Genomic DNA, 12,061 nt, shown 5'->3' with positions numbered 1-12,061 from the left:
GCGGGGGCTGCAACAGAGGTGGGCGGACTCAAATACAGGTCCGATTTAAATTCAGGGTTGCCGTTTCACTGCTGTGACCACACAATGAAAGATCACAGAAAACTTTATTTCCACAGAGACCTGGAATCCAGGGGAGGGCAGCCCCTCGATTGTCAGACACAGACCAGGAGGTGATGCTGGAGGCCATGAGAGAGAGGAGGGAGGTCCTCTTTCTGGAGGGTGGAAGGAGGAAGACGCCCACCCAAAGCAAGCAGGCATGGATAGACATGACTGCCAATGTCAGCAGCAAAAGCGTGGTCAGAAGAACTTGGCTCAAGTGTAAGAAAAGGTTCAATGATCTGATACGATCTGAAAAGGTAAATGCTACCCCCATCCCTTAGGACAGGACTCTGGATAATCACCCTCCAGCAGACATCCTAGCTGAGGAGCCCAGGATACATACTGCTCCAGAGCTTGGGAGAAATGTGTGCACAGGCCACCTCTGACCCCTTAGAATGGCTCAGAGCCAGGGTGCTGTTGAGGAACCGGCCAGGATTTTATTGGCACACTGTGGTTTCCGACGTCGGGAAACAATGTGGGTCCCAAGCCCGCGAGGGCAAATGATGGGACTGTGGCGGTAACTTTAGCGCAATGGTCAATTAAGAGGCCACCGCCAGGACCGCTGTCCCATTCAGGATGGCGGCCTGCTTATGCAAGCTGCCATCCAATCAAAGCCACAGCTGAGGCAACAAGGGGACAGAGGGGCAGACTCAAAGGGCCAGGCAACAACATACTAATGTTCTGGGGCTAGGCAGGCAGACGCCACTGCTTGGGGGAGTGAACACTCTGAAGGCAGCGTTGGGGCCATCACGGGGGGCCATTGCTGCCACGGGGTCCCTCCATAGGAGCCTCCAGAAAGGAAGGAATTCCCCGGGAAACCACTGGGAGGCAGCCTCAATGTATCTGGCAGTCTCCCCATATGGTGGGAGGCCGTTCTGACGCTCATAAAATCCCGGTGACCTGTTAAAGTGGCTGCGATCGGTCAATTACCGACCAGAGGAGGCCAGCCAAGCTGCTACCATCCCACCGCTGGGAATATCCCCTGGTGGCGGAAACACGTTGAACTTCCCACCCATGCCATTTTACCACCCCTTCTGTCTCCCAGCCTGTCTCCAATGGGCTGGTAAAATTCCAGCCCCTGTCACCACTGATACGCACACCCTCCTGGAGCAGCTATCATCGACCATCATGCTATCTTTTGTCCTTGCGGGAGAAACAAGCACAAAATGCCGGAGAGGGACCTAAACGAGTGTAGGGTTATCCTACCCTCACATCATCACACCAATGGAGGAGGAGTGATAGCTAGGATTGCAGATCATGAAGAAGTCGGCCCCAGCAAAATGTCACTCATAGTGGAGATGGTGATTACAGAGGGCAAAGTGCTCATTGAGGAGGTGCATTGCACAGACAGCATATCGAACACTAAGTTGCATTGGGAAGACTCAACATTTGCACAGGCTTCTACTCTGCAAGGTTAGTGCGCATGATCTCTTCTTGTGTCTCGCACAGGTACAGATGTCGAGCCAGGGAGACCTTCTCCCTCACTATCACTGGGCCAAAAGGAGCAGCAAAGAAGCACCACCACACCTTACAAGCCACCCTTCACCAGCGCAGGTAAATTCACCTTGGTGGATCCTCATGTGTCTTTGGAGAGGGTGGCACTGAGTAAGGACCACATTATTAATGTGCAGAAGGAGGTGCCAGAGGCAACTGGGGGTAGTCTCATTTAAAGGAAGGAGGACAGACACAGCCCTGTTGGCTGGCACAGATACAGGGCCTCAGGAGTCACTGGAAAGGAGGCTCTACCTAGACAGCAGCTTCAGATGTGCACCCACATGTCGGTGGGGTCCACACGAGGCAGGTGGGGTCAAGGGCTGAGGACGGTATCCATCCAGTTCCCATTGCTCAGTCTTTGAATGCATTAGCTCAGCCATGGAGAGAGTGGCCAACCTCATGGAGAACCATATGCAGCAGCACTTGGAGTACATGCAGGAAGTGAACAATGACCTACACAGGATGCATTCCACATGATGTAGACTGGACCAGTCAATGGCACAGAGATGTTTGGAGGTGATGCCAGTTGTACCCCAGTTGTTGCTACCCTTCAGCCACCTGGAGCACCAGCCAAAGGCTGAGGATGTCACCAAGAAGGATGATGTTACCACTCTTCATGGAATCCCTTCATCATCTTCGGCCTCCTTGACATCTGACTGTGGGAGCATCTGTACAGCAGGGTTCCATTGATGGAGACTACCCCTGCAATACTGCAGGTCAGTAGTCTCTGGAGATGCCCCCACAGTCACTTCCATGACGAGGTTGACTGCCACATGCATCTCTGCCACAAACCAAGGCAAGTGAGGAGACTGCCTTCACCTCCTCCGAGGCCACAAGGGGAGCACCACGTAGAAGTGGCCAAGTGCGGAGGCTACTGTGTTGCGTGGTGTACTGAGTGGGACACTTGGGTGTTTTCTTCTCGTAACTGTTCACTTTTTTTTCTGAGCACCATGTAAATAAGGATGCTTGAAGCCACACATGAGACTCCTTTTATTGTGGCAGGACAAGAAAAGGGATATGAGGTGGTGAAAGAGGTCAAAGCTTCGTCAATGGTGATGTTGAATCCTCTGGGCAGATGTTCATCCTTCATAGTCGCTAAGAGTTTGCATGTTCCAGGTTGCATCTTCAACGGAAGTACTAGCTGATAAGATGTTCCCTGATATTCATGGCATCCTGATGAGACCTTTGATCCCCACGCCCTGCTTGGCCTCCTCCCTGTGCAGCCAGACCATCTCGGTGCTCTGCAACCTCCCCGCTGCCTACTCTTCCATGTCCTGCTCCTCTTCTAGCTCCAATGAGTTGTCACCTTCCAGGACTCGCTGACCTCACGATCCACACCTCTCTACAGGGTGATGTTAATGGAAAGTGCTGCAGACTTCCACAATGAGTGAGACCCTTGCAGGAGTGTATTGCAGGGTATCACCTGGCCGGTCCAGGCACTGAAAATATATCTTCAAAAGGCTGGTGGCCTACTCAGTGATTGTCCGAGGGAGCAGATGGTTTTGGTTGTGTCGCCTCTGTCTGGGGGTCTCGTAGAGGTGTGAGTAGCCATCTCTTCAAGGGATATCCCTTGTCCTCTAGAATCTATCCACGGACTTTGTGGGGTGGAGTGAGGATCTGCGGCAGTCTGGACTTACAGAGGATGAAGGAGTCATGGCAGCACCAGGAAAGCAAGCGCACAAATGGAGGAAGCTCTTGTTGTGGTGGCAGACCAGTTGGACATTGAGAGACTGGAAGCCCTTCCTGTTGATGGATCTCACTGTCTGGCCACTGGGTGCCTTGATGGCTACATGCGTGCAATCAATGATGCCCTGCACCTGGGGGAATCCAGCGATGACGACAAAACCCATTTCTCTTTGTGCCTGTGAAACTCCATCTGTCGTGAACTGTAACAAGGGGTCTCACTTCCCTCTCAGGTCCTGACCCTGTACTGAGTATCAATCACACGAAATAAACTTTGGATACAATTTCCACTTTATGTGGAAAACCTTTATTAACTCAATAAGCAATAGTATATACTTACACCACCAGTTGCTTAGTTAGACCCGCGTACAGGAGCTCGTTCCCGAGTGGTCAGATCTGCTGAATGAATTCTTCTGCAAAACTTCCAGTAACTAACCAAGTCACATTTCCCAGCTGCAGCAACAATGTCCTTGTGAGCTATGACTTCATACCCTTTTCTGACCCTGGTCCTTCGACATATAATGCAATGTCTTGAATTGGGTCATCCGATTGGATTTCAGTGCCTTAACAATCCCACCATGGCTAAGCAAGACCACTTGCATGTTGTTATATCCTACGCTCAGCAGGGGGTGTCTTAGGTGCATACCAACAATGGATGTGGTATCTGCATCTTGATTAGTCAAGGGGCTAATCATTCACACATATTCCAAGAGGCCGTTGTCCATTAGAGTGGTAGTAGACGAAATGTTTGATGTTGTAATAACCTGTGGCTACCACCTTAGTGACATTTCCTGACTTATCTATTGTGTGTGTCTGTATGGGTCCTTGTACAGTTACACTGTCTTTACTTTTAAGAAGGTCAATATGAGCCCCAGTGATGACGTCTTCGGTCAGAATTCCTCTCCCAATGTCCCGATGTCCTTCACCTCCATTTTCTTACTATCCAGTGAGCTTCACATGCAGCTCCACACCGCAATTGGTTACATTTTACTTATGAACAGAAATGCAAGAGATATCCAAATGCCTTACAGCATCCACCCTTAAGTGTATCATTTGGGCTACTAATATTACTACACTTCCTAATCTAATCCACTCACCCTATTCCGTCCCTCCAGTAACATTTTCACCTACTGTTCCGCTCTCCGATGTTTGCATGATGACATAGTTCATATGACAGATATACAACAATAAATGACTGCACAACAACCGGAACATGAGATTCAATTTGTAACCAAGGATAATTTTGAGGTTAGGAACAATGTCCCACCAGTGGCTATCGTCACCAATGTTGGCTATTTCTCCCTTAATTTCCTTGTTCCTTTGTTGAAGGGTATATAAATGTCTCCTGGAAGTGCTAATCCTCTGTAACAGCTCTACAAGATGTTTGGGCAGCGGGGGTATGTCATACCCAAACTGGGCAACATACTCGTGTAGCTGTTCCTTCAAATCATTCCTTACAGTGATATTCACCTGTCCATGACCATAAACATTCAATAATACCCACACTCCCAATCTAACGGGGCGAGTTGGGGTGAAACAAAACATTCCATCCAGAATAGGACAAATCAGATCCTCATCCTGGTATTCCTGGTATAGGTTGTGACACAATATTCCCCCTTTCCTTTATTTGCCACGTATGATGGGAACTCTTCTCCCCAGGTCACCATGATCGTGCAATTGGGTCCCTCCTGATCCCAAGTGAACCTGCAGGTTGGTGCTGCACTTTCAGTTACATCATACGGGCAAGCAAAAGTATCCCCTTTCTGAGCACACCCTGACAAATCCAGGGCTACCCAAGTGATCCCATCCACTTGTGCCACATACTTAGGGTGTTGGTCATAACATGACACATGACCCTGATTTTCTGCCCCAGTGTTTTCGACTCTAAAGAGAGGCTTCTCCCCTTCCTTCAGGACAGGATAATACAAAACCAAAGCTAGCATTCCCATGTAACTGTTCCCTAGATGGCATTCATGTTTCACCAGGTATACCTGCACAAGTCCTCTGATTTTCTAGATATCGGTGGTAAGTTTGTAAGTGGACGTTGCTCTAAGATATTTCTCAGTAATCCAGGAGGTCAATCTCCCTTCCACAATCCTCTGGAGGTTTTCACAGACCTGTTCCACCAACCAAGAAGCATAGATGTAAAAAATGTCATTTTCAGCAGCTTCCACAGAGGCATTTTTATCCTCTCTTACTATTTCATTCATGCGGTGAGCAAGTCTTTTCAATTCCCCCACCCATCTTCAAATGAATGGTCATAATTTGATCTCCTCTAATTCATTCTGTTCCACATCATTCATCCCATTTAATATTTTCCTTAACCTAATGCTGAGTTTTTACTGATGCGTCGAAAGTAGCTAAATCTAAACTATTTACGAATGATGTCCCAGTATTAAATATAGTTGCTGCATCATTAATCGAGCTATGTCGTATCCGCCTATGAGAGTGAAGTTTCGTTTGATGTTCTGAATCCTCGTATCAGACGAAAGCATCCATCCTCATTTATCCGCAGTGCTGGTTTGTTCCTTTAATTCCCTCAAAACATGATGCAGCATTCAATTCTGCAATGCTCGTGTTTTATGTTTACAGCATAGGGGTAGTCCCATATCTGCTATATTAATCATCACCGGCACTACCTCGTGATATCGTACCATTTTTTTGGGAGTAACAACCAGCCCATTCCTTGGCCCCGGTGTATGGTGAGGGCATTGTACAGCTTTTCGGTTACTCTTGGCTTTCTTAGCAGAGGGAGTGAGCTTCCTCATGGCCTTTAATGTTACAATGATTCTGTAAGATAAAGATAAAAACAAAACAAAGCCCTGCTGTATTAGCAGATTTGATCAGAGGCATATCATAATTATATACAATTGAACTTTAATGGTACATGAAATTAGGGTCCCATCTGGGTCCCGTATCCCTGTTACTCTTCTCAGGGGCTGCATTGGCGTTCTCTGTCGTGGGGATGGTGTTCTCCCAGATGCCTCAATTTTAGTATCTGCAGCTACTCTCTGGAAAAAGTGTTCTAATGTCCAGGTGTTGTTAGCTGTCGTGTCACCCACAGGAGCGTCTATGGAAGTGTCTTCTATGATACCCCCCTGATGTGGGACTGGGGCTTCACCACAATCCCACATGATTGGATCACAGGGTCGCAGAGAGGCAACTGTGCCAGAACCTTTAGGCTTCGGTCCTGAGTTTAGCGGCTGGTGACACTTCATCTGATTAATGTGAAACCAATTGACCCACTTGTGCAGCTCGGCTGCATACACCATAGGACTGGCTTTGTCCACTATAGAGTAGGGGCCCTTGTAGAGTGGTTCAAACACTCCCACTCTAGCATAATTTCAGATCTCCCACACCCCATTCCTGAGGTTTCAATGGCTCCAAGTTCAAGCGGATCTGACCAGCCAGGAATGAGCTCCTGTACGTGGGTCTAACTAAGCAACTGATGTTGTAAGTATATACTATTGCTTAGTGGTTATTAAAGGTTTTCCACGTACAGTGGAAATTGTATCCAAAGTTTGTTTTCTGAGATTGATGCTCAGTCTGGGGTCAGGACCTTAGAGGAAGTAAGACCCCATGTTTAAGAGTCTTCAAGATTCTGACAATGAATGTACTGTCCAGCTCTGGCAACTAGGGCATCAGCAACCTGCAAGATGCAATGGTTTGCAGCCATTTACGAGATGCCACCAAAGACTACAGCTGATCCTTGGGAGGAACCAGAAGTGAATACATTGAAGGCCACAGTGACCTTTACTGTCAGGGCCTGGCGACAGTGGTGTGAGGTCTTCAGCGATGAGGGTACAGATCTCTGTGACCAACTGCCTGGTGAGTCTGTCTCCTCCGGCACTAGTTCTTGGTCATCTCCAGGTAGCTCCATCTTTGGCAGTAGATCCTATGCTGAGGCTGTGACTTTCATATCTTTCCTGCCCCTCGTTCCTCTCCTCAGCACTCTTGATTCCCAGGGCTCTTCCCTTCTTACTGAGGGTGTTGTTGCTCATTATCACTGAGCCAAAATCTGATAATTGTGCCCCTATTTGCAGTTGCTGCCTTGCTTGTGCTCAGGTGACCACCCAATTGTCCTTGGCAGCCTTGCCCCCTGCTCTTGTGCCAGATGCCAGGAAGGTCACGACACACTGCACTACCCAAGTGCTTACTGCCCACTCACCCGATCTTCTGCACTGCACCAATGGCACCTGTCAGCCAATAGCTGAGTCCCCCTCTGCACCATTCACCCTTTTGTGGTGCCCAGCTAATTCACATGGGGTGGCCATGACTGGCTCCCCACTGTGTACCTGCCTCCCTTAACCTGGTCTGCCCCAGACAATGCACGCAAACCATGCGCCACATGAAAATCGCAACAGCCCCCATTAACAAGCTCTTAATGAGGTTCTTAGCCAGCTCAATTGGTCTTAATAAGGGAATTGTTGGGCTGCTCTCCTCCCGACTTGGTAAACATGGCCAGTGCTGGTAACACAGATGGAAAGAAGGCAGAAGACTACATGCATGATGGTCAGTATTAGTTCATTGTTATTGAGCACAGGGTGGCTGAAATCAGGTTATTATGAGGTCATCTCTTTCCTCCATTGTGTATCGCTCACCATGTTTGGCCTCCATCGCCCTGTAGTTATCTTCTGTAGCTGCTTGGTCCTGTCTCTCCTCCGTGGCCTCTTTGTTGGAGGATGTTTGTCACTCAGGCATATCATCCTCATGTAGGTAAAGCCTGACTACCCGACCCGAACCCGACCAAACCCGACTACATGTGTCGGGTTCGGGTTGGGATCAGGTCTGTATTCTGCGTTCAGCATTCGGGCTCGGCTCGGGTTGGGCTGGACTGTATTGTTTTGTTTCGTATTATTTTCGTTTTAATCTACAATTTTTTTCTGTTTGACTAATATGTTTGTTATTTTCGGGCTCAGGTCAGGATTGGGTTGGCTGTTGTCAGGTTGGGCCCAGGTTGGGTTTTAATTTTATACCCGAGCCAGGCTGTTATGTAAGGCCTCTCCCCTTTGTACTGCTGGATTGTGAAGAGCACAGCAGACCACCACAATATGCGAGGCCCTTGCTGGGGTATACTGTAGGGTTGCACCAGATCGATCAAGCAGCGGAATCTCATCTTCAGTAACCTAGTGGCCTGCTCGATGGTCGCTCAGGTGGAACCATGGCAAGCATTGTAGCTCTCCTCGGCAGCATTGTGAGCGTTCCTCACAGGCATCAGTGGGAAGCCTTTGTCCCCGAGAATCCATCCCTGAAGGCAAAGGGGGGGTATTGAAAAGCTGTGGCACCTGGGACTGTTGAGGTTTGTAGGTGTCGTGGCTGCTTCTCAGGAAGTGAGCACATACTTGTAAGAAACGCTTTCGGTGGTCCCGGCCAGTTGAACATTGATTGAATGGAAGCCCTTCCTACTGATGAAGGTGGCTGGCTGGTCTGTGGGAGCCTTGATGGTCACATATGTACAATCAATTACACCTTACACCTGTGGGAATCCAGCTTTCGCCTTAAATCTGATGGCTCGCTCGGCCTGACTGTCAGGGTCTGTCTGGTAGCGCACACAGTTGCCAGCCTTCTTGAACAGAGCATTGGTCACCTCCTTGATGCAGTGGTGTGCTGCGGCCTGGGAGACCCCACACATGTCCCCGGTGGATCCCTGGAAAGATCCCAATGCATAAAAGTTGACTGCCACATTTAGGGCCACAGGCATAAGGTGACCACCAAACCCCATTGACCGCAAATCGTCCTTCAGAAGGCCGCATAGGTCTGTGATGGCCTTCCTGGAGAGCTGTAGCCTTTGCTGACAGTGTCGCTCAGACATTGGAGGTAGAGTCCTGTAGACTCTCTGGCGTACTTGGGTCCTTCTTTGCCTTACTGGTTGCTGCGGTTCGTGTCTTGGAGATTCAGGCTGAGATGCAACTGACTCTTGGGCCTCAGCCTGCCTCTTTCGGACGCACCACAACATGCCAAGGAGATCCAGATACACAGGGTTTACAAGACCCTGGGCCCTGGGCCCTTTGGCTCCCTTCCAATAAAGAGCTGAGCCTGTCTGGACAAATATCTTTGTAAATCTTTGCTCATTTGGCTGCCTGATGAGTCTCAAGACTAAAGGTTACTATTGGTCAACCATCTTTTCCAGATGTGTGAGACATCACACACATTACAACATCATTTATTCTACCCTCTAATGGCCCCCGACAGACACAACCCATCCCTTTGCAGAGTCCCCACCTAACAAACATCCCTTGTGCAGAGCTCCCTCCAGATGCGCATCCTCCTTGCAGAGCTCCCCCCCCATTCACACAGCCCCAGCAGAGCTCCACCCATACACACCTGGCCCTTGCAGAGCGCCCACCCCCATTCACACATCCTCCTTGCAGAACTCTCCCCCATTCACACATCCCCCTTGCAGAACTCACCCCGTTCCATTCACACATCCCCCTTGCAGAACTCCCCCCTCCCCCATTCACACAGTCCCCTTGCAGAACTCCCCCCTCCCCCATTCACACAGTCCCCTTGCAGAACTCACCCTGCTCCATTCACTCATCCCCCTTGCAGAACTCCCCCCTCCCCCATTCACACATCCCCCTTGCAGAACTCCCCCCTCCCCATTCACACATCCCCCTTGCAAGACTCCCCCCCCCCCCATTAAAATATCCCCCTTGCAGAACTCCCCCCCCGCCCCGCATGCACACATTCCCCTTGCCGAACCCACCCTGCTCCATTCACACATCCCCCTTGCAGAACTCACCCTGCTCCATTCACACACCCCCCTTGCAGAACTCCCCCCCGCATTCACACATCCCCCTTGCAGAACTCCCCCCCCCCCCAATTCACACATGCCCCTTGCAGAACTCCTCCCCTTTCACACATCCCCCTTGCAGAACTCCTCCCCATTCGCACATCCCCCTTGCAGAACTCCCCCCGCCCCCCCCCCCCCCCCCACCATTCACACATCCCCCTTATGGAGCTCCTCCAGTTGAGCGGCCATTGGCCTGACTACCCAGCCCCCACACTCCCTATGCTGCTATGGTCAGGTTACATTCCCTGTTGCAGCACCGAGGCCTCTTGCTTTGCTCCCGCCAGCTTTTCAAGATAGTGAAACTGAAGGCACATATTGCCACACGTCACTCACAAAATTGCAGGACATCCATTGGATCGCAGATAATTTGATCCAATGAATATAAAACAGCATTTCAAGCATTTAAATTACGATGCTGTCGTGTCGGGGCATCAGTGCTGCCACAGCACTTCCCCTCCTCTGATATCATTGGAATATTGCAGCATGGCGCTGGCTTTCAGGGTGGACAAATCCACACCAATTCTCCAACCCCCACGCACCAAGCCCACCTTAGATGGGAGCACAAAATTCAGCCTTCTGTGTGCAGCAAATACTGCCTACTTAGAGTCATAGAATCATTTATGTCACAGAAGGAGGCCATTTGGCCCATCGACTCCATGCCAACTCTCCACAGAGCTACGCTGTCAGTTGCACTGCCTAGCTCGATCCTCGTAGCCCTGCATGTCTATTTTTCTCAGGTGGCCGTCTAACATCCTTGTGAAGTCATTGGTCATCTCTGCTTCCATCACCCTTGTGGACAGCGAGTTCCCGGTCACTACCACCTGCTGCGTAAAAAAAGTGCTTCCTCATATTCCCTCGGCATCTTTTGCCCAAAGCTTTCAATCTGTGTCCCCTAGTCCAAGTACTATTTGTTAATGGAAACAGTTTTACCTTATCCAATTTATCTAAGCCTGTCATAATCCTACACACTTCCATTAAATCTCCCCCAATATCCTTTGTTCTAAGGAGAACACACCCAGTTTTTTCAACCTAACCTTGTAACTCAGATCCTCCATCTCTGGAACTATTCTGGTAAATCTCCTCTGCACCCTCTCAAGGACCCTCACATCTTTCCTAAAGTGGGTGACCAGAAGTGGATGCAGTATTCCAGTTGGGGCCGAACCAGAGTTTTGTAAAGGTTCAGCATAACCTCCTTGCTTTGCTACTCAATGCCTCTACTTATTAAGCCCAAGATCCTGCATGCTTTACTAATAACTCTCAATAGGTTCTGCCATATTCAAAGATCAATGCACATGCACTCCAAGGTCCCTCTGTTCTTGTACACTCCTTGCAACTGTGCCATTAAATATATATTGCCACTCCCTATTCATTCTGCCAAAATGCATCACCTCACGCTTGTCTGTATTAAATTCCATCTGCCACCTCTCTGCCCATTCTGCTAACCTATCTGTGTCCAGTTGCAAGCGGTTCATAACATCCTCACTGTTTGCCACACCTCCAAGTTTGGTGTCGTTATCTATGGATGTTATTAATAAATATGTAATGATCATTTCTAGATGAGGAGACTGAGAATAAAGAGACTATTATGTATCATCTAAATGATGGAGTATTTGGTGTATTGATCATTTATTCCCAAATGTCTGGCACCGTGAAGCCACTCTTGTACAAGGTAAGCAACTTTCATTTTAATATAGCTGTTATTCGGACTGGCAATAGCTCTGCTATGCAAATGCCAATATACAAATATATTATTTACTTAGCACTTAAATGTATAACATCCAATATAAAAAAATTTATATTATCAAATTAATGTTGCTTATTTATCCATGCTTTACTCCAGCTGAATCTCTTGTAACAAAATTTGAGGTAAGGCAGTGTTTTCAAGCTTGAGCATCCTTCGTTCTCTGTTTGAAGGGGATCTAAATGGAATTACTGCCTTTAAATCACTTACCTTAGGTACAATGTCTTTTTATGTTTTATCTTATATTTTTC

The 12,061-nt window shown here is 48.7% G+C and overlaps 1 protein-coding gene across 1 annotated transcript in view; it reads left to right on the top strand.

The window, feature by feature from the left end:
* LOC137380624 (antizyme inhibitor 2-like) overlaps positions 1 to 12,061 on the top strand; it is a 68,075-nt gene that overhangs the window by 38,243 nt on the left and 17,771 nt on the right. Inside the window, exon 8 of the mRNA XM_068052746.1 lies at positions 11,626 to 11,738. Within this exon, the coding sequence (XP_067908847.1) occupies positions 11,626 to 11,738 (113 nt within the window). The remainder of the gene's footprint in view (positions 1 to 11,625; positions 11,739 to 12,061) is intronic.

The sequence above is a fragment of the Heterodontus francisci genome, chromosome 2 (genome assembly GCF_036365525.1).
Source record: "Heterodontus francisci isolate sHetFra1 chromosome 2, sHetFra1.hap1, whole genome shotgun sequence".
NCBI lineage: Eukaryota > Metazoa > Chordata > Chondrichthyes > Heterodontiformes > Heterodontidae > Heterodontus > Heterodontus francisci.
Note: the sequence above shows the minus strand (reverse complement) of the source record. Positions and strands in the feature narration are given on the sequence as shown.